At 34.4% G+C, this 24606-nt stretch overlaps 1 protein-coding gene across 1 annotated transcript; it reads left to right on the top strand.

Moving 5' to 3' along the window:
- The first annotated feature begins 3264 nt into the window (after positions 1-3264).
- On the top strand, positions 3265-19215 carry LOC122041394 (zerumbone synthase-like). The gene is made up of 2 exons (XM_042601051.1): positions 3265-3426; positions 18177-19215. The coding sequence occupies exons 1-2, from the start codon at positions 3401-3403 to the stop codon at positions 18973-18975; spliced, it is 825 nt and encodes a 274-aa protein (XP_042456985.1). The 5' UTR covers positions 3265-3400; the 3' UTR covers positions 18976-19215.
- Positions 19216-24606: the final 5391 nt, after the last annotated feature.

Here is a 24606-nt window from a genome sequence, read left to right as displayed (position 1 = left end):
TACAATGTCTAATCTACAATTACAAACATTCCAAAATAAATCACAATTCTCAGTCCACATTAACTACAATCAAGTTGAATCCCAAAACCTCAAACTCCTCTATTTGTTACCTTCATGCCATGGCTCGTAGCTTAGTTTTGTCTAGCCACCCTCACCACCACCGGGATCGCTGGCCAATAGTGGTGGCCGGGAACCAATACAGAATGGGGATTCATCGTGGCTATGGATCTTCTTATGGCCAGAAAGGAAATTGGTTGATGGCCATGGCCGATGATTGCCTGAGATCTCGTGAGGAGGAAGAAATCACCTGAGATCGAGTGAATCTACAGCATCGGCGACACACGATCGGTGGTGAAATATGTTGTGGCCTACGACATCGGCCAAATTGGGTAGCAGAGACGAAAGGAGAAGATAAGGGATCAACAATGGCTATGGCGTCACCGGTCTGACCTCACACGAAGGGGTGACGGTGTTGGGTGGCACTCCGGTGCCGGTGACGGTGGATTAGGAGAGGGAAAGAGAGGTTAGCACGACTCGGTGGCAATTCACAATAGCCACGACCTAGCAGCGTTTGGCCGTGGTGGCCTGACACAAGGTAATGCGGCATCAGAGCAATGACGACCGGTGATCAAGCGAGATCGGAAGAGGAAAGCTCGCGGAGGAGATGAGGAGAAGAGGTGTCGGCGAGATCGGGGAAGAAAAAAGAATCAGGAGCAAATGAGAAAGAAAACAATAAGACCTAAGTTGTCCAATTAAATAGAATTAATCAACTCCCATTTAAAGGTATTCCAAACAGATTTTTTCTAATTCCGGTCGATTCATCCCTTAAACATATCATATGAACTCCATTTAAATCATAAAAAATTTCTAAAAATTTTCAAAAAATATAATAAAATTATTTCTCCAATAACATTTATTATTTGATTTTGTCGTATCTTAAAAAAATTAAATAGACGATCATATAACAACTAAATTTATGTGTTCATCTTAAATAGATCATTAGACTCTTAAAAAAAATCTCATTTATATCATCAAGCTCGACACAAGATAATGCGGCATCGGAGTAATGATGACCGACGATCAAGTGAGATCGGAAGAGGAAAGCTCGCTGAGGAGATGAGGAGAAGAAGTGTTGGCTAGATCGGGGAAGAAGAAAGAATCGGGAGCAAATGAGAAAGAAAACAATAAGAAATAGAATTAATCAACTCCCATTTAAAGGGTATTCGAAACATGTTTTTCCTTATCCCAGCTGATTCATCCCTTAAACGTACGTACTCTGTTTAAATCATAAAAAATTTCTGTAAAATATAATAAAATTATTTTTCCAATAACATTTATTATTTGATTTTGTTCATATCTTACAAAAAAAAAAAATTAAATAGACAATCATATAACAACTAAATTTATGTGTTCATCTTAAATGGATCATTAGACTCTTAAAAAAAATATCTCATTTATATCATGAGGCTCGACTGAGTTCATCTCAATTAATTCTCAAAATCATTAATAAAAAAAATCTCATGAATCTTATTATTGATTCACTGTGAAAAAAAAAAAGGAATGACGATCTTAATCGAGGAAAGAAGAAAAGGCAGTCCAGTTGAAAAATCACAACTGGGTGGTGAAACTACAAGAGTTAACCCTAGGTTAATATTTTAATGGAGAAAAAAAACAGAGTGGAATTATATCAATAGGTTATTGTTTTGATGGACATTTTTTTTATAGGTTAACACATCTGTGGTTTCTTTGTTTTTTTCATATTTAATTTTTTAACATCAGCGTATGATGGCCTTTGAAAATTTTAAATTTAACTCATGGATATATAATTAGTATTAAACATTAAAATGCTAAATCTACTATATTATTATTTAGAAAGAGTTAAAGATATACGAGTAAAAATTAAAATAACACTTTTTTTAACGGTAAAGTAGAGAAAAATCTCCAATGACAATTTGAATTTTACATGCAATCCCCACTCATAAAAAACTTTGTTTCCACTCCCTACATGCAAAGTTTTATTTGTTTCAACTCCGCAAATATTGTGACCTAATTGCTCCTTAGATTTTTAGGTACAAAAGGTCCAAAAATGAGTATAATTCCTTTTAAATTCAGCACTTTACATTAGAACCGAGTATATTTTCTATTAAATCAAGTATATTTTTTTCCTGTTTTAATATAATTCCTCTTAAATTCAACACCATATAAAAAGAAAATCTAGTATATTTTCTATCCAATTAAGTATCATTTAAAGAAAATCTAGTATATTTTCTATCAAATTGAGTATCATTTAAAGAAAATCTAATATATTTGAGTATATTTTCTATTAAAATTGCCCTTCATATTTTTTAGGTATAAATAGTCTAAAAATGAGTATAATTCCTATTAAATTCAGCATTTTAAACTAGAATCGAGTATATTTTTTATTTAATTGAGTACGACTTTTTTCCTATTTAATATAATTCTTCCTAAATTCAGTACCATTTGAAAAAAAATCTAGTATATTTTTTATCTAATTGAGTATCATTTAAAAAAAATCTAATATATTTTTCATCCAATTGAGTACTATTTAAAGAAAATCTAGTATATTTTCCATCCAATTGAGCTGGAAAAAGAATCGTACTCAATTTGATAGAAAATATATTAGATTCTAGTTTAATGTACTAAATTTAAGAGGATTTATACTCATTTTTAGACTTTTTATACTTAAAATATCAGGGGCAATTAGGTAAGTATATTAGACTAGGGAGTGAAAACAAAGAATTTTTCCAATGAAAGGTACATACAAAATTGTGTTTACCAATAGGGACTACATGCAAATTTTCCCTTTTTTTAAACCATGTACACTTAAAGTATTCTATCATAAATGTCCTCAAATCTATTAAAATTTATTATTACCTCTGATAAAAATAAATCAATATAATTATATTTCTTTAAGTGTACTATTGAAGAATTACAATTAAGCAGGCTACACTATAGCCTAGGACCGCTCCATCTCTACCATCATCAATCTAACACATTCACCTAAATAGTCTAGATTATAATTAAAATTACTATGTGATTTATAAATTTTTTAAATAATAAAAATGATAACTCATATGTAATTTTGATTAAAAATATTAGATGAGTTTATTTATTTATTTAGATATAATGTTTGGATGAGGCAATAAATTAAATTGTTTTAGAATAGGTTGATGGAATGCGTATGGAAAAATAAACTTGTAAAAAAAAATCCCTACGTTTTTTAGTCAATGCTGGTCCATGAAAACAAAACACTAAGTGGCAGCAGTAGTGGTTTCAGTGTCTACTTTGGTGTTCGTTCTGCTGGCCTGCTGCGTCGATGGTGAGTTGATACGCTGCTCTTCCACTTCGATCCCCGCTGCTGTCCATCTCTTTTCTTCCCATGGCAGCCGACGGTTCCTCTAAGAGGTATGCCCTTTACTTTCCTTGAAAAACAATCGACTTGTCCTGTGATGTGCTGCGTGCCTGCTTGTCCTCTCACTTCCGATCCCAGATCATTCCAAGAGATCGAAGAGTAGAATAGAACGGCCGTTGCTGATGATCACGGTGCTTGAATGGCAGTGGTTTCTAGGTTCAAATCACATATGCTTTTTTCCCCGAATTTCTGCGTGCTTATCAAGTGTTTGAGACATGTTCAAGAAGGATTATTCTCGGTCTGCCTAGTCTGTATGTTCCTCCTTATCCATTTGGTTTACTAGCTTCACCCGTTTAATCAAATTTGATACATTAGTTAGTCCGTGTTCTAGTATAAACATACAACTAAGATGGAGAAGCACAAACAAATAGATCCAAATTTTAAAATTAAATAGAACCAAACAATTTAGGAATTTGTTAATTGATCAAGTCATAATCTTTGTCTATAAAAAAATTATGCTTGTAATAGCAAGGTAAGCAATGAGAAGTATCTATGTTTGCCGGCTTCTTCTTCCTCTCAATTCTTTGTATCTCTCTCTCTCTCTCTACGGTTCCCATAGAAGTTCCCACCTCCCCTCACCCTTCCACCAAAGTCTAAGCATCCACTAGAGATGCCATCAGCACCTCCTTTGCTAGATTGAAACTAAACATTTGTTGAATTACCACTGAACTCTAGAGACAGTGTTTATCCCTTCTCCATATACCATGATCAAAGGTCAAGTCCTTATCCAAAAGATTGTTGTTGCACTGCACTAACATTTCCATCACTAGCAATGGTCTAAGTCATCTTGCTTCCAATGATCGCTTGACATCTTGAATATCACACGCCTCAGATCCTCATGAGTCTCCTTGTAGCATGACTTCACCAAACCATCCTTAGCTCCTCTCCTTCTGAATCTGTCTCATCCCTTGTTCAAAATCAAGAAAGTGTAGCCTTTCTCTAAAGGAAATCTAGCCTTAACCTCATCCATTTAGATCTGAGATTGTATCACTTGTGGACCCAATCCTACACCTAAACTTGTAAAAAATTATTATTAGAGCCCAATGTAAACTATAACTTTAAATCAAGTGTACTAGATTTCTTGAAGAAAATGACAAAGGAACATGTTAAAAATTGATAAGAATATGCAAAGGATCAAACAAAGCCTAAATAAAGGAGGAAGGTTGCATTGTGTTGTTAGCTAGTGTTAAACAAAGGCAAATATTATGTATGGATTCATCAAATTATTATTTTAATGCAACATCTCATCAAGGACTGTTATATTTAGCGGAGAACTTGGGTCTAGTGTTAAATATGGAAGAGTTGTCATATCCTAGGTCAGATAAGAATAAACACTATTGGAATACTGATCGTCGTAGATTTGGATCATGGTGTGTAGGAACACTATAAAGTAATAGAGTTAGTATATATGATGATTAAGAAAAGAATTAATATTTTGTGCTTATAAGAGATAAAATGGGTAGTAGGCGAAGATGATAGAGAACTTAGGTTTAAATTATTGTATGCAGGGAAAAAAAATAAAATAAGAAATGAAGTAGCTATTGTGGTATATATCTCGTTAAGTGATGAAGTACTAGTAGTTTGAAAAGGAGATAGGCTTGTAACTTTCAAGATAGTGATAGCAAAAGAAATATTAATATAATTAACATATATGCACTTCAAGTAGGATTAGATGAAGATATCAAATATAGGTTTTGGGAAGATCTAAATGATGTAGTATAAAAAATTGTATCAAAGAATGTGATTTTAATAGAAGGAGATTTAAATGAGTTGTGAGGGTAAGAAATGAGGAATATGATAGTTGTATGGGGGTTGTGGTCTTGGACTAAGAAATGAAGAACAAAAAGATATATTGGACTTTGTGATAGCATATTTACTTATAATAGCTAATATATTTTTAAAAAATAGAGAAGAACATTTGGTTACATTTAAAAGTGAAAATAAAAAGTTGCAAATTAACTTTCTTATAGTTAGAAAAAAAGAAAAAAAAAATTATAATGATTGCAAGGTTCCTAGAGAAAACTTATACCACTGAGTATTTGTCAATAAAAGGAAAATGTGCATGACTCCTAAAGATCAATTGATAGTATTAGAAGAAATATTTGATGACTCCAATATGACATGTGATAAAATGACATCAAATTTGAAAACGGTGGTCAAGAGCGTATTTGGTGAATTAAACGGATAGATACCATCAAATAAAAAATTTTGGTGGTAGAATGAAGAAATACAAGAGAAAGTGGCAGTGAAACGAACAATGTTACTATACACTTGTAATAAAAAAAAACTTTAAAAAATCAATAAAAAAGTCCAAGAAAGTAGCGAGTGAAATCAATAATGAAGCTTTGTAATAACAACTTGATAGAAAAGAAGGGAAAATGGATGTTTATAGAATAGCTAAAGCGAGAGAGAGGAAAACAAGGATCTTACTCAAATAAGATGCATTAAAAATAAATCCAATACAGTACTAGTACAAGATGAGGAAATAAAGGAGCGATGAAGAGATGTTTTTATCATATTTTTAATGAAGGTTTAGATGATAAATGTTGCTTAGGAAATTTAAGTAGTTTAGAGTATAGAAATTTAAATTTTTATCGAAAAATTCAATCTTTAGAATAGTCGTCAAATAGGATGCAAAATGGGAAAATAGTTGGGTTTAGATAATATTCCAATAGAGATATGAAAATAAGGAAGCAAGATATTGAATAACTTATGAAATTATTTAACATAATATTGAAAATGAAGAAAATGCATGATTTGAGGGTAAGTATATAAAAATAAAGGAGAGGTTCCAATTGTGCAAATTATATAAGCATTAAGTTAATGAGTCATACAATCAAACTTTAGGAAAGAGTGAAAGAACAAAAAATTAAAGAGACTAAGATGACCGAAAACCAATTTGGATTCATATTAAAAGGTCCACGATAAAAGCTACACATCTTCTCAAATAATTGATTGAAAAATATCAAGAAAAGAAGCAAGATTTATACATGATATTTATTGGCCTACAAAAGCATATGACAAAGTCCCGAGAAAAATTATGCAGAGAATTTTAGAAAAGAAATATGTTAGCATAACATATATTAAAATAATTGAGTATATATATGAGGATATAATATCTAAAGTGAAGACTTTACAGATAGTGTGATCAATTCTAAGTTCATATTTTCTTTTACTAATCATGGATGAACTAGCACATTCAAGACGTTACCATGATGTATGTTGTTTATAGATATTGTTTGATCAATGAGACATGTGAAGGAGTAAATGCTAAGCTCGAATATTGATAAAAAATACTAGAAGTGAAAAGTTTTAGCTTAGTAAAGATATAATATGAATTTGAGTTTAGTAATATTAGATATAGTAAAATAATTGCTAAGTTAGGAGATGATGAGTTACCTATAATTGAGAGTTTTAAGTATTTAAGATCTATTTTCTAAAAGGATGGAGGGGTTGGTAGTGATGCTTTACATAAGATACAAGTAGGATGATTAAAATGAAGGAGAGTGTCAAGTGTTTTGTATGATAATAAGACACTTCTAAAATTTATAGGGAAGTTTTACAAAATAACAATTGGACCTACTATATTATATAAAGTTGAATATTGGACTATAAAGCGAGTACATGAACAAAAGATGAGCATCGTAGAGACAAGGATGTTAAGGTAGATATGCGAACAAGCAAGGATGACTAGGATAAGAAGCGAGAATACTAGGGAGAAAGTCAGGTTGCCACCTATTGAGGAAAAACTTTGAGAGACATTTAAAACGGTATTGACATGTACTTAGACATCTAATAAATGTCTCAGTTAGCCGATGTAAGACTATGACAAATATACACATTAATAGAGGACGAGGGAGAGCAAAGAAGACTTAGTTAATAATGATAAAATAGGATAAAAATTATTTAAATATAAATAAAGATATAGTAGGAGATCAAGCCCAATGACGTAGGAGGATTCATATAGCCGATCTCACTTAATGTGATAAAGACTTTGGTGGTTGTTGTTGTATACAGAGGATCAAGAAGAGATAACCAAGTTGGCCACCTAAATCTAACATGAACTAAGAATATAAAGGGCAATTAAGCATTGTGTGTATGAGGATGAAAACATTAGGATGATTACATTGATTCAATGCATCCTAAAAGTACTAAGAGGACCACACCAACAAAGATCGTTAAGAAACTAGAATTAGGAACATCCATCTTAGGGATTTTTTCCTTAATAGTTGCTCCAATGGATTGCCTAACATCCAACTCCAAGACTTTCTAAAGCATGATGAGACAAAGACCTTTTCACCTAGTTATCAAGGCAAGACCACTTCTTATACACTAAAAGAAAAGATTGACATTGTGTCCAACCACCTAGAAGGAGATGCATAATTACAGTTTTTGAAAAATCTTACAAATAAATAGATTCAACGTCCCATTTCATTATAATAAAAAAATGAGAGAATGAGCCAATGCCTTATTTTTGTTATTTTGATTGAAAAACTAAAGTAGGTATTTTACTTAGAAACAATATTCTTGCGTTCTTTAATGATTCATGATACAGAATAAATAATTTAGGAATTACCAAATATGGGACCATAGAAGTCAATTCAATCATAAAATAGAGGATTTGGTTGAGTATAGAGGATTGTAAGAATTTATTTTGAAATACCAAATAACATAGATAATTTTTTTCTCAAAGAAATGTATATTTTACCTAGATATTCGTTGATAATGGTCTAGAAGAATACTATCATTGGAGTAAATAAACAACTCATTTGAATTGCAAAAAGTTGAGTAGGTTGATTAATCTGAATGGAGAAAAACCATGGAAAGTGATTTTTCTAGACTAAAATGGAATTCAATAAATTATGCCACAATCACCTTTGTTCACTTAGCAAGGATGGGAAATGGGAAGAATTAGTCTAGCTTCGATAAAAAAAAACCTCTATGAACACTACATGCATGAGTTTGAGAGGTTTTTCGCTCATGAAAGACGCTTAATAGCAAGCCATGGGGTGTATCTATTTGTCTCTTAATTGCTACCTCTTTTACAAGTAGAAGTAAAGGCACATTGATCTTAAGATGTTATCAATGCAACATCCTCTATGAGTTGAAATCACGGGGCCCCAAAGAATTGAAACCACTACGATAGACCATTGAATGACCCCCACCATCATCTATTAGACACTTAATGAACCTTGAGATGGCTGAACTATATGTGCTAAGAAACTTTGCTTCAATTTTGACAATCCATTGTTCGATGTCTATACCTGCAATTTGGTATTCATGTTAGATGAAGATGAAGAACCAAAGGAACATCTAGAATGTTTGTTTAATGGTAATGTATGGAGTTTCCCAATCCCTTATAATGCAAGTTCTTATCACCATCAACTTGCACCATGTTTTTGTTCTCATGGACTTGAGTGCAAGCAACATCACCAAATGAATAGTCTGTTGGCGCACGCTTGGACCCATACTCTTCTATTTTAACATCATAAGCATGGAGTTCATTGAACAAAAAAGAGTTTAGGGAATCAAAGAAAACTGATGCATCAAATTACAACATCATTGACATAGAATAATCACCAACTTTGGGAGTTGGGGCATTGTTGCCAACTGAAGATCATGAAAATATGAACTGAAATAATCATATGAGAAGACACACATCATGCTTAATTAGGACACCATGATCTTGATGGGGATGAAACCAAACATAGGAATGAGAATACCATGGGAATCTATTGGGATGGAAGAGCTATTCCTATAAACCGTAAGCACCATAAATATGACCATAATTGGCTCATCATGGACTTGGTGAGTGAATGGAGAGAGAATAATGGGATCATATCTCTCTACCTATGTTGCTATAGGCAACGATGATGTCTTGAAGGCCTAAATTTTGTTTGATTAGACTAGGATGCTAAGGCCCTTATTTTCTACGAGAGAAGGAAACAACTAAAAGAAGGAAGAGAGGAAAAAGGTCATAGAAAAATTATTGATAAACATTTTACTAATTTTGTTTCATTGAAGCAAATTAGAAAAAAAACCTTAAGAGGACACAATAAAGGAGGTCGTAAAATTTTTTAAATAATCAGAGGTAAATCGGGCAAAAATCAACGTAAATCAAATGAAAATATCTTCAAGTCACACAAAAAGCTTGTATCTATATACAGTCAGCTTCTCTCCTAAAGTGTTGTAACTATTGCCAAAAGATCCCTGCACTAAATCATGCATCAAAGACATGCTAATACTAACATGGTTTGGATTGACTCTTTTTTTTTTTGGATCTCCATTCTCTACTACATTTAAAAGTTTTAGATGGAGAGAGGCTATATTGAACAGACCCACATATAACCATATCCCTTGATAGAATGCTTGCTAGGGCATGATGTGGAAGGGTTAAGTGAATTAATAACCTCAACATCTTCACACATGTGTTAATTAATTCGTTATTCAACTTGAGAGTAACTCTTATTTCAAATTTTACATTTATCATCTCAAGACAAAAAAATTGTTAGTCGTGTCAATCCTAAATTAGCATACCTTTCTCAGAAGTTTTTCTCCACTTAAATGATAATCAAAGAGTTTTCAATAATTCTCTTCCAGCCTTTATGGTGAAAACGTCAAAAACTACTCAATTACTCTTCGTTATATGAATCTGACTTGTATGGTGTGATATAAACAAGAAAACAAGGAATTGAGGTTAGTTTTAAATTAAAGTTAAATTTTGATTTTTGTGATTATCTTATTTTATGTATTATTTAGTTTCGTGTCTTTTAGTTTGGTATGAGTATCTTTTAATTTGGTAATAGGTTAATGAGCAAACAAAGAATCGAGGTTTGTTGTCTTCTTGTAATTATAATTTGATTTTTGTAATTTTTTCTTTTAATTAAATAGAAGTCTGATTGAAGATTATATTTGTTTTTTCTTTCTATTTTGCTTGGAGTGAAATCTAACTTGTTGTTTCAATATGTTTTTTAGTTTTCAATTAATAATATTTCCTTTTGATTAATTTTTGTGATAGAGTTTTTTCTTTTTGTGACAGTTATCCCTTTGCTTGATCAATTTAATTTAATTTTTTTGTTTATTTAAGGGATTGATTTATTGTTGTATCAATTTGGTATTAGAGTGATTTGACTTGTGGTGTTTGCATCCGTTTCATAATTTAGAAATATTTGATTTTAAGTTTTGGTCTAAGGGGAAAGGTGTGGTATCTGATCAAAATATCAATTCACCAAAATATGATTCTGAACCATGTTAAAAATCTTGCTCTTACTTTTATTGTGGCTCTGGTGTGTTCTGTATAATGAAAATTTCAAGAGTTTGTACTTTCATCTGTTATTTCTTTCTGCTTCTAACAATCCTATGGTTACAGATTATGGACTTGGAATTTTGTAGCCTGTTGTTTCTTGCAAAACAATATATAACCCTTTAGAAAAACCTTGGTAAAGAAGGGACAATATCCCTTTGACAATACTAGATCCAAAACATGTTCCTGCTAGAGAAGATGTGTAATTTAGGACCATCAGTTCCTTACTTCATACTAAGCAACATATGCTATTTCCTTTTGTCTGTTTTTTGTTTTTTTTTTCAACCTCAATGCTCAATTATTTGATAAAAAAATGGGTTGAGAAATCCCAACGCAAAACCCTAACTCAACGCAAAACCCTAAACTCAATTCAATTCTCAAGAAATCATATACATAATAATTAGTATTGTAGAAGCGTATCAGAATCCATAGTTTGCAGTTAAATTTAGACAATGATATTCAATTTGTAGATTTCCTTAATATCCAAAGAGTTTTGCTGATGGGATATAAAACATAAACAAGTCGTACTGTAAACTGGGACTATAACCCATATTTATAATTGTCTGACATTGCTTATTTCTAATTTAGTCCCTCAACAAATAAAAAATTGCACATGTGGCATCCACATTATTATATTTATGACAATTAACCTCTCAAGTCAAATTCCTTAATTCTAAATTTGATTACATTAATTTATGACTTATTTAATGGAAGACATTAGACATTTATAATTATAATTATGATCCTAAAATTCTAATAATCTCCGTCATATGTGTAAATTTATAAATGTGTTAACCTTAATGAGCTCATAACTTTTGTCATTATAGTCATAGGACTTCCTTAACAATCTCGTCCATTAATTATATAGAGATAGGATCAATGTAGTTTTTATTGTATCTATTACAACTAAATCATTAATGGTCACATACATTAATACAATCAAATGACATAGATCAATCATGAATGTACGACATGAAATTACATGCAAGGTGATCTATTCATTTCAATTTTCAACTGATCCTCTTTAACCAAAGTGAGATTAAAACTTTAACTTAAGTTATATAAAGTGTAATAAAGTAAACATTGAACTTTATATCTGATCAAAAAATATCTAAATACATAAGTTTCAACAATATAACCAAACATATATAGAAAACATATATAGTACAAACTCCCACTAAATCTAGACTTCACCAATTTGAATAACACTCAAAAGAGTGGTATTATCATAGAAGACATAGGGTGGTAAACCTTTCGTAAAAGGATTTGCTATTATGGAGTTTGTGCCTATGTGTTCTATCAAAATCTGTCCACTTTGTACTCTTTCATAACAAGGAACTTGATATCGATGTGCTTCGATTTTGCTAAGCTCCTATTTTTGTTAGAATATAATACACCTGGCCTATTGTCACAAAATAACTTCAATTGTCTCTCAACCCTTCCCAAAATGTTTAGCCTGATAAAATTTTTCAGCCATATTATATGATTAGATGCCACGTAATATGCTATAAACATTGCTGCCATAGTGGAAGAAGCTATCAATGCCTGTTTGACACTTCTCCAAGAGATAGCTCAACCAGCTAATAGAAAAACATAGTTTGAAGTGGATCTCATGCCATCTTGGCATCCCACAAAATTAAAGTCAGAATATCCCATAATCTCAAGAGTATCTGATCTCTTATATTAATCACTAATTTTCTTTAAATATCTTATTATCCTCTTTGCTGTTTTCCAATGATCTATTCTTGGGTTGCTTAAATATCTATCCAACACTCCAACAATGTACGTAATATCTGGATGCATACAAACTTGAGCATATATAAGAGTTCCTACCATCGAAACATAGGGAATCTTTTGCATTTCTTGAGTCTCGAGGCTTCTTTTAGGGCACTATTTAAGACTAAACTTGTCTCCTTTGGTGACCGGGGTATTACTTGGTTTGCAATCTTGCATGCCAGATATTTTAAGCACCTTATTGATATAGTTCCTTTGCGATAATTCAAGAATACCTCCAGAACGATCTCGGTGTATTTGGATTCTTTGTACAAAAGATGTATTACCAAGATTTTTCATTTCAAAATATCTAGATAAAAATCTTTTGGTATCGTTTAACATACATATATCGTTTATGGTAAGCAAAATGTCATCAACATATAGAACTAGGAACACATGCTTACTCCTATTGAACTTATGATACACACAATCATCTACCACGCTTAACTCAAAACAAATAAGATGATTATTTAATGAAATATATGGTACCATTAACGAGAAGCTTGCCTTAATCCATAGATGAACTTCTTAAGTTTGCAAACCATACTCTTTGGATCTCCCAATACAAAGTATTCTGATTGCATCATATAGATTGTTTCCGCAATGTCTTCATTGAGAAAAGGCGTCTTGACATCCATTCATTGAAGTTCCATATTGAAGTATACGACAAGGGCCATTACTGCCCTAAAAGAGTCCTTCGTTGATATTGGAGAAAATGTCTTCTTAAAGTCAATCGCATATTTTTGAGTATAGCCTTTAGCTACAAGATGTACTTTATACCCTTCCCCATTACCATTTGAATCCTGTTTGGTTTTAAAAGTCCACTTACAACCAATGGGTTTTACACCTTTTGGTAATAGGACAAGTTCCCAAACTTTATTGTCTTACATTAACTTTTACTCCTCATTCATTGCCTCGATCCACTTTTGAGAATTTGATTCTTGTATGGCTTGACCAAAGTTGATCAGATCATCCTCTGTCATACCATTGTTTTCCTCATGTTCTTGGAGTAGTACTATGTAATCATCCAGAATAGCACTCTTCTCTAGTGGACCTTCGTAAAAATACTTGTTCTCTATACATTAGTTTTTAAGACCATTGAGTTTGTTTTTCTGGGAGTTGATTGACAATGTTTTGTTGTTCTTGTATTGCATCTTGATCACAGGAATAAAATCTTGATCATTATTAGAAGCATTCATAAGAATATCAACTATTTCCTCTTGAAAAGTAGAGCTATCAGACGGGTTGGCCTATGGCGAGCCAGCAATTTGGTGGGGCGGGGCAAGCCGACCTGTTATCTTAGCGGATTGGGAAATCTCTAACCCAATCAAGGCAGGTTGCGGGTTAGGCGGGCCAACCCGTGGGCCCATCAAAAATTTAAAAAAAAATTAAAAAGAGTTTTATATCTTCAACGTTTTACTTTGGAAATGTTTCATCAATCAAATATATCTATAAATAGGTATTTTAAATGTAAATGGACACAAACGAGTACTCATATTTGATGAAAAGTACAATTTTTATTTTAAAATTATAACAAAGAAAGATAATAAATTGACATAAAACTTGGTTTACATGTGTTTCTCAACCCGCAGGCCAACCCAAGCTTGTCGCGGGCCGACCAGCGCGGGTTGTGGGCCGACCAGTGCGAATTACAGACCTAGGTGGGTCTGCCCGCGGCGGATTCGGGTTGATAAAATTCCAACCGAACCTGCTTAAATTGTTTGACGGGGATGGACCCAACTTAAATTGACAGCTCTATTGAAGAGTAGTGGGAATACATTCCTCCTCAAAGACAGGGTTTGTTACTTTATTATTCCCCCAGACTCAATATCCTTAAAGAGCGTTGCAGTTCTCGTCTCAAAGATTATCTTTACCTTGGGATCATAAAATTTATAGCCTTGTGATCACTCAAAATATTCAATAAAGTAGCTATTTATTGTTTTGGAGTTCAATTTCTTTTTATGTGGCCGATACAGTCTAGTCTTAGCCGGACATCTCCAAATATGAAAATGTTTTAGACTTGGCTTTCGCCTTGTCCAAAGCTCAAAAGGTATTTTGTTAGCTACTTTAGTGAGTACTCGATTTAGAATGTAAGCTGCGATCTTTAATGCTTCTCCTCAGAGTGACTTTGGTAAAGTTGAATGACTAACTATACTCCTTACCATATCCTTAAGATTTTGATTTCGTCGTTTAGCTACACCATTCATTCTTGGTGAGCTTGGCATGGTGTACTATGGGACGATTCCACACTCCTCTAGGTAATGAGCAAAAGGTTTTGGGCGTTGCTCACCTATCGTAGTATTCGTCACCATGATGAGATCTTACTTTCTTAATTCTTTTGTTGAGTTGATTCTCGAGTTCAACCTTAAATGATTTGAAAACATCCAATGTTTTAGCCTTTTCATAAATAAAAAATAGGTATGCATATCTAGAATAATCATCAATAAATGATACAAAATATTGTTAACTATTCCAATAAGGTGTTGGATATGGCCCACAAACATCTGTTTGTTTCAATTCCAATACTGTTGTAGTTCTATATGCACCCTCTTTCTTTTTTTTGGTCTGTTTGCCCTTAATGCATTCAACACAAATGTTTAAATCTGTAAAATCAATGGAGTGTAAAATTCCATCCGATATAAGTCATTCAACTCTACTTCTAGTGATGTGTCCTAAATATTTGTGCCATAATGCACTTGAGTTTTTAGTATTAAATTACGCTTAGTACCATGTGATTCCATATTTAGGATTTCAATATAAAAAACATTTATATCAAGCATATATAGATTATCATAAATTATAAGTGAACCAATTTCAACAATAGTAGAATTAATAGATAAATTGAACTGATTGTTTCTAAACAAACAACAATAACCTAATTTGTCCAAATTAGAAACAAAAATCAAATGACGGTATAATAAAAGTATCTATTAAGTCTAAATAATAACTAGTGCTTAACAACAATCTAAAATGCCCTATTGCTTCCACTTAAATCGACTTGCCATCACCTACAAAAATGCATCTTTCAGCATCACTTGGCTTTCGACAACTTTGGCAACCCTCCATTGAAACACTTATGTTAGTAGTAACACCGGAGTCTAACCACCATGTGTTTCTAGGTATTGAAGTTAAATTTACTTCAGAACAGACCAAATTTAAAAATGTACCTTTTTTCACACGCCATACATAGTACTTAAGACATTCTTTCTTAACATGATCAGACTTGTTATAGAAGAAACAACTTTTCTTGTCATTATTCTACTTTTATTTCTTCACATATGGACCTTTAGCAGCCTCGTTTTTTCTTTTCTTGCCCTTATCTTTAGAGGTGTTTGTCAAATGGGCACTTTCAGCCTTGTCTTGCGTCAACCTCTCTTTCATGAACACAGTATGAAATGAGCTCATTAAGAGTCCATTTCTCCCTTTAGCAGTTATAATTTATCTTAAACTGACTGAATTGGTTTAGAAGAGAAATAACATTAGATGCACAAGCATGCCATCCGACAATTCAAGGTTAAGTGCCTTCAATTTTGATGCAAGGTGGGAAAACCCCATGGTATATTCCCGAACATTTCCCTTGCCTTTATACTTCATGGAAATTAAGCTCTTTAGAATTGTTCTTGTTTCTGCCTTATTGCTTTTAGCAAAGTACTTTTTAATTTCATCAAGATATTTCTTAACTTTGGTGATACTATCAGACACTGCACCCCTAAAAGCCTCAGGTATGTCGCATTTGATAATCGTAAGACTCATGCGGTTAGAGTGATCCCACTTCTCATATTTAGCCCCCTGTCAGAGGAACTATAATCAGTAGGAATAGTAGGTTGCTCTGTTCTAATCGCAAGATCTAGATCCATGCAGCCAAGAACAATAAGAATGTTCTCCTTCTAAACCTTAAAATTAGTACCATAAGGATTGACACGACACTTAAGTTATCAGAAATAGTAGCAACATTTATTGAAAAGAGAGCAGAAGAATAATAACATAAATAACATGTTCATTTTAAATAAATGAAAATAAATGATAAATTCCATCTCAAGATACCTAATACAACAACAATATCAAGTCTTTAGATAGTAATATTATTTGCAAGTGGTACTCTTGTTGTAATAATCAAACACTAACAATAATGCACAATGAAATAATAAACGTATCTTTCGATCAATTTATTATGTTTATGAAAAATAACAAATAAAATCTTACACTTGTTACATATTTATTATCACAAGTTAATATATAATTTTGTTAAATATAAATCTTCCTTTGAGTAGACTAATACTCACATAAACATACATATATACACTTTAATTAATATCTCAATATTCCAAATAAAATTACAAAGGTCACTTTGGCGACATATTATTCAAATTTAATTTAATTTAATTTAAAATAATAGATATTAATGGAACCCACATAATCCAATAAAATAATTTAATTAAATTATTTTATCTCAAATGATTAAATTTAATTGATGTTATTAAAAGGGACAAAAGAAGGGCAATTATGTCAAATGAATTTTTTTTATTAATATCAAAATGCCCCATTTGAAATGATTCCACGTACGCAACTTTCTGATTGAAATGAAACCACATAACTTTCTGAAACCACAATTGTTCATTGTCTCAACTGATGCAACTTTCTGAAACCACATTCACCGTCGCCGTCGTTCCTTTTGGCCGAACCACCGCCAACCAACTGTAGCCCATAAGGAAACGACCATCGCCGCACTGTCTCCAGCCTCTAATCTATAGAAAATCGTTAGAACTTTCGATGGCGGTTGCCAACAACCACTCTCCCATCATGGTTGCCTCTATGTGGATCACCATATGTCGCCAAAAATTAGCCATGGATTAGGTAGATGTATACCCTATTCCAGCAGCCCAGAAGTCATAATCGAATTTAAATTGAAACAAAATTGAAAATTCAAAAATTTGAAGAAAAAAAAACGAAAGTGGAACTCAACAATCACCGAGAACAATGAACGAGCGATGATGGAATTGATGGAACAGTAGTCATACGACAACCAAAACAAAACAAAATAATTTCTTAAGAATTGGAATTAGATTGCTCTGATAGTAATTGATAAAAAAATGAGCAAAGAAATCTCAACACAAAACCCTAAACTCTATTCAATTCTCAAGAAATCACATACATAATAATTAGTATTGTAGAAGCATACCAGGTTCTATAGTTTGTAGTCGAATTTGGACAATGATATTCAATTTATAGATTTTCTTAATATCCAGAGAATTTTGCCATGGAATACAAAACATAAACATATTGTTTTGCAAACTGGGACCGTAACCCATATTTATAATTGCCTAAGATTATTTATTTCTAATTTAGCCCCTCAACACATCAAAAATTGTACATGTAATATTTACACTATTATATTCATAACAATTAAGCCCTCAAGTCAAATTCCTTAATTCTAAATTTTATCACATTAATTTATGATTTATTTAATGAATGACATTAGACATTTATAATTACAATTATCATCTTAAAATTGTAATATTGTTACATAACAACTCTGTGTCTTACATGGTCAACAAGTTCTCTTTAAATTTCTTCTTTTTCTAAGCAAATGTCCTAGTTTACAAGCTTTCTTTTTCTCATCTTGATTAGCTGATTGTATTGATTTGCTTGGTCTTTTTCAAACGAAAGGTTAGAAGGGAAAGTTGCTCTGGTGACTGGGGGAGCATCTGGTATTGGCGAAAGCATTGCCAGACTCTTCATAGAGCATGGCGCCAAGATCTGTATAGTTGATGTGCAAGATGAGCTTGGTCAGCAAGTAAGCCAACGCCTAGGTGGTGATCCACATGCCTACTACTTCCACTGTGATGTTACTGTTGAGGACGATGTTCGTCGGGCTGTGGACTTCACTGCTGAAAAATATGGCACAATCGACATTATGGTCAACAATGCTGGAATTACAGGTGACAAGGTCATTGACATCCGAGATGCTGATTTCAATGAATTTAAGAAGGTTTTTGACATCAATGTAAATGGTGTCTTTTTGGGGATGAAGCATGCAGCGCGAATTATGATTCCAAAAATGAAAGGCTCTATAGTCTCCCTGGCCAGTGTATCTTCTGTGATTGCAGGAGCTGGTCCACATGGATATACGGGGGCAAAACATGCTGTAGTAGGTCTCACTAAGAGTGTGGCTGCAGAGTTAGGTAGGCATGGGATACGTGTGAACTGTGTATCTCCATATGCAGTCCCTACAAGGCTCTCAATGCCCTACTTGCCTGAGTCAGAGATGCAAGAGGACGCTTTGCGAGGATTCCTAACCTTTGTTCGCAGTAATGCCAACTTGAAAGGCGTTGACCTGATGCCCAACGATGTGGCAGAGGCTGTGCTGTACTTGGCAACCGATGAATCCAAATATGTCAGTGGGCTTAATCTTGTGATCGATGGCGGATTTTCCATTGCTAACCATACACTCCAAGTGTTCGAATAAGGATGCTGCATTCTGGATTGGTTGATGGAAATGAAGCAACTTGTCATATGCTTACAAGTCTTTGTATGCGGGACAATCAAATATGCTTCGTAGCAAAGTTGGTAACTTGGTATTTTATCTCAGTTTTCTGACTTAGTAAACTGGTTGATTGTTATGTAATTTGCTAAATATTTGGGTAGTAAGTTGTAGAGCTGGGATGAAAGTTATTAAAATGATATTAAGAGAATCCTATTATATTTATATTTTGAGTAATGTGTTGTATTTTTATTACGGCCATATAGGTCGTATATTTCTATTCATATTCATTATTAATTTTCTCTCTAGATATATTTCTGAAACTAACATTAGTATTAATGGACTAAAGGTAAATGTTTTTATTCAATAGTATGAAGAAAATGATAAATATTTGAAAGAGTATATAAATTTTTCAATATGATAAATATTTCAAAAAACAGTAGGGTTTCAACATTTTGATTTGGAGTTTTTTCAGATTTACAATTTGTATGGATATATATGTATGTACATGTGCAAGGGTTGTGCGTAGTTAAAATTATCAAATATATTCAAATAGATAAGTTTCAAAATTATTAAATAACCTATCTAATTTTACTTTTGCTCCTTTGCATTTGCTCATGTCTATCCCAATCAATTGTTAAAGTTTAGTAATCGATTCACACTCTTCATCAGTACAATAATATCTCCAATTGATATATTGTAGTTAGTGGTGGATCCAAGAATTCAAGTATAAAGGGGTAATTTTTAGATGGAACAAGGAGAGATATCTTCTATCTCCACCGGTAAAACCCCATACTACAAAAGGGTTTCATTACCGGCAAAGAGGGGCCACCGTCGATGTCGCCGCCCTCCTCTGGATCCGCCCCTGATTGTAGCAATCGATTAAAAAATTTGATTCGTATTTAAAAAAGATCATCTTTCAATATGACGTATGGAAATGATATTAAAAGTATGAATATAATTATAAAAACTAAATGAACACATTTGACTTGGTTTCATGTCATTCTTAGCTCTCTATATTGATCAGTTGATTTTGGACGAAATTGATTGATGGATCTAGAGCGTTCGGAATGACATGAAATCAGATCATATGTATGCAACTAGTTTTCTTGATTATTTTCATTCTCTCAGCATCATTTACATACTCCATATTGAAAACAATAACTTTTTGAACACAAATTAGATTAAAAAATTTGATTTGTGTTCAAAAAAATTATTATTCTCAATATGACTTATAAAAATAATATTTGAGGACATGAATATAATTAGAAGAACTAAACAAGCATATAGGATTGATTCCATATCATTCTAAGCTGTCTAGGTCCATCAACTAATTTTAATTGAAATCAACTGATGAAACTATAAAACTCAAAATGACATGGAATATGGAATATGGAATATGTTCTTTGTACTTATCTATTTTTTCTAATTATATTCATGTTCTCAAATATTATTTGTACTTATCTATTTTTTCTAATTATATTCATGTTCTCAAATATTATTTGTATATGCTGTATTGAGGATAATAATTTTATGAATACCAATCCGATTGCTACAATAGCAATCGATTCAGGATAATGTTTATTAGTACAGTAATATCTTGAATCTATTATTATACTGTAATAATTGATTGGGTAGGTACAAGTGAATGTGAAAGGGTAAAATAAATATGAGATATGTGATGTAACAGGTTTGAAAGTTACTTATGTGATTGGTTTAGTAATTTATCGGGGATTCTATGATCTCCAGATTTTTTTTTAATTAAAATTTCAAGACTTTCTGAAGATTTTAAAAGAAATAATGTTTTAGTTTTTAAATAGATTTTTTTGAAATTTTATTAGAATTTTAAAAATTATATTGATTTTTCTGTATTTTATAATATTTGATTGGAATTGAATCATTGATGGGAAATATTAAATTTGGACCATTCTTATTGATCCTGTCCGAGCACTAAGTCGACGAAAACTGGAGACGTGGTGCTCTCTGCTGCATTCGGGTGATCTCCGCAATGACGTGAACCTCCGGTGGATCTGCAACAAAGCCGCGCCGGGAAGGGATTCCCGGCAGCGACCCTTCGACGCTCAAGTCAGGCAACGGCGAGATGAAACAGAGGCAAAATAACGAGACTATGTCTACAGTAGATGAGAAAAGCATACCTCCGCCGAAGTCTGGAGGTCCTTATATAGGACCCCGGAGAGGCGCGTGAACGCTTCTCGAGGCGTGCACACTCCTCAAAGCATATCTCAGAATGGTTGTGTCAGAAAAGCGTGTCTGACGCCATACTGTAACCGTCCGAGCATATCTCCGCCATGACAGTGGAAACTTCCACCGTACGATCCTCGGTACGGCCCGACCGCCGACCATGCTGTTTGTCGGCGGCAGGTGTCTCGAGAATGATATCACTAGCTGCCCTTTTGTCCTCTTCTAAGTCTTTTGTCTCTTACTGGGTCAGACGGGATGGCCGCTCGGCCTCCAGGGCGCTCGGGTATGTATGTGCATCAGACCTGGCGAGAAGGCCGCTCGGTCACATACTCGAACGGGAGTACGAGCTGGTTGATCTGCAGTTCGACCGAGCGGATCGGCCGCTTAGCTCAACGGTTCCTCTATAAGGGAAACTCGTGAGCGTCGGAAGCTCGACCCGAGGTCGAGCTATCTTCGCGCCGGCCCGGGATTTACTCCGGTCGGTCGGCCAAGTGACTTCCCCCGATCAGCCGGGTCCCAAGTTTGATCTTGACTTTGACTCTCCCGTGTCGTTGACCCCTTCCTATGTGGGCCATCGATCCTTACCACCGGATCACGTGCATTCCCTTCAAGTCTAGTCGAAGGAGGCTGCAAGTCCGACTAACTGGACCATTGGCCTGGTGACACGCCTGCCATTCTGCTACTGATGTTAGTGTCTATCCGATCGGGAACTGCGCAAGTGGGCTTGCCGCTCGGCCTGACACCTGCTGCACTTGGAAAGTTTTGTTTGCCAGTGGTTGTCCCGCCGCCCCGACATTGGTCCATGCTGATGTCCCTAGAATCTCCCCGGAATTTGTGCAAATCCTCACCATTAAGGCTGAGCACGCGACCACGCCTGCGTAATGATGCTCATTAAATGCGACCCATGAGAGGGCGCCATGTGGCCACGCAACCGTCACCGCTCGCTCGAGCTGTCAGGGCTGATGTGACCTTTGGCGTTTGAATTCGACGGTCAGATCTGCTCCTTGGATCCCGTGACCTGGATCGGACGGCTTCGATCGGTTGAGCCCAACCTTTATAAGGCCATCTCTTCTTCCTCTGCCGCTTCACGTTATCGCGTGCGTGCATCCGAAGGCTTCTGTTCCATCCTGTTCAGTGCTCCGGTGAACTCGTCCTCAACCTTCCAGCCACTCGCCTTCTTCTCCGACCATCTTTCTGTAAGGACTCTTTGCCCACCGTTTCTTCGTTCTTTTCGTGCTTTTCTTCGCATTCTAGCGGTGCTGTGCTCCGCTGGCATTGTTCCGCACTTCTTCCTTATCAACCTTTCCGTTTTTCTTCAGCCTTCGCTCTTCATATTGTTCCGGCGATGGCCAGCACCTCTCAGCCCTTTGAGCTCGCCCCCGACCCATGGTACACGACCATGGAGTCGCGGTTCAACGCGCGGGACGTGGAGGGTCTGGTCAATGCCTTTGACCTTCCTTCTACTCTCGAAATCATTCTGCCCTCACCTTCCGACCGGCCACACAAACCGCCGCGCGACACAATTTATTTTTTCCGACGATCAGTTTATGTCCGGGCTGCGCTTTCCTCTCCACCCCTTTGTAGTTGAAGTTTGTAATTTCTTTGGCATTCCGCTCGGCCAGCTTGTACCTAATTCCTTCCGCCTTTTATGTGAAGTTGTTGTGTTATTCAAAATCCACAACATTCCCCTCCGTCCGGAGGTTTTTTACTACTTCTATTACCCCAAGTAATCCAAGCGGGGCACATATCTGATCCAGTCTTGAATTGGCTTAGTCTTTTTCGATAAGATATCCTCCTCCAACAAATATTGGAAGGAGTACTTCTTTTTTCCTTCTTCTCCCCGGGCGGCTTCCTTTTTAACCAAGTGGCGGGTCGGACCACCAACTTCTCCCGAGCTAAAGAGGTATAAGACCCGACAGGACTACCTCCAAGCCGCAAATATGCTGGCCGGCCTCAAGCTCGATATCAACAAGCTTTTACCATAAGGGGTGATGTACATGTTCGGCCTGAGTCCGAGCCAAACCAAGCTTCCGAGCAGCTTTGGTAAGAAGTTCACTTGTGCATTTACCTTGAGTCTAACTGATTTTCTTCCTTTTCTTTCGCAGCGAACATCGTAATGGAGTCCGTGCTGTTCGGGATCCTGAAGAAGAAGGTTGAAGCGATCGAGGCTGCAGCGGCCAAAGATATGGAGCTACTGGACATCGCTCCGGTCGGCTCTCACGAGGGTGAGAGCGAGGCGGGCGCTGGAGAGTCGGCTGCTCAGACCTCTCCCGCGGAGTTAACGGGCGAAGCAACTTCTAGGAAGGAGCCTGCCGCTCGGGATGTAACTTAGGTCTGTTAACTAATTATTTCAAATTCTCATGTGATTTTGTTATGTCATTAATTTTTCCCATAATATTCATCATAAAATTGAAAATATTATCAAAAAAAATCTACTCCACGTGCATCACATATGAATTATGTCAAATTAGCAGATACTTCTAATATGGAAACTTTCAAAATATGATTTTTTTTTCTCTTCCAACCACACTTGTACTGTCTAACAATATATTTATTTAATTCATTAGAACCAGCCTGAGTTATTTATACAAATCCATAGTTATCTATGTCCTCAATGATTTCTTCACTTGACTTAATTAATGGTGGAAGTTTTCTGAACATTTTATTCTTAATGAAATCACTACAAGAAAAAAGCTAATAGACAACGCTTTAAAAGTGTTGTCTTTGTTGGTGAAAAAGCGTTGTTAAAAGTACTGTTGTTAAAAGTCCGCTCTACGACAACGCTTTAAAAACGTTGTGGTTTATAGCAAAGACAACGCTTTTGCAACGCTTTAAAAACGTTGTTATTTTTTTCAAAGACAACGTTTTTGCAACGCTTTAAAAGCGTTGTTGTTTTTGACAAAGACAACATTTTTACAACGCTTTAAAAGCGTTGTCTTTTTAAAATAAAAAAATCTATTTCCAAAATCATTGTTTTTATATTTACAAAGCTATTATTTTTCTTTTACCATATCCAGATTCAAATTTGACATATAATAGCAGTTAATTAGCTTGGCTAATGATTTCAAACTCATACCAAAATAATAGAATTCAGCTACAAAGTAAATATTAATATTTACAAGAGAATTCAGCTACAAAGTAGAATTCAGTTAATGATTTCAAATACTAAATAATTCTATTTCAAAGTAGATAGTGAAATTCAAATTTAAAACAAAAAAGAACAAAATAGCTAGCCGATCTCGAAGGGAACAATCTGCATGCTTACTTCTACTAGATACACTCAAAAAGTATTGCTAGCTTGAGACTGGGACAAAACACTTACCACTGTGTATCTGCCACAGAAAATAATACCATCATTATTATGCAAAAGAAAAACTAAAAACAAAGGTCACAATTCACACCATACAACAATTA

This window comes from Zingiber officinale, chromosome 2A, assembly GCF_018446385.1.
Source record: "Zingiber officinale cultivar Zhangliang chromosome 2A, Zo_v1.1, whole genome shotgun sequence".
Taxonomy (NCBI): Eukaryota; Viridiplantae; Streptophyta; class Magnoliopsida; order Zingiberales; family Zingiberaceae; genus Zingiber; species Zingiber officinale.
The sequence above is the reverse complement of the archived record's forward strand: the minus strand, read 5'-3'. Positions and strand labels throughout refer to the sequence as shown.

Excerpts from the sequence above, each read along its gene's own strand:
- LOC122041394 (XM_042601051.1), top strand. The coding sequence starts at position 3,401 with ATGGCAGCCGACGGTTCCTCTAAGAG. Across the intron at positions 3,427-18,176 it reads GCCGACGGTTCCTCTAAGAG|GTTAGAAGGGAAAGTTGCTC; the intron begins GTATGCCCTTTA and ends TTCAAACGAAAG.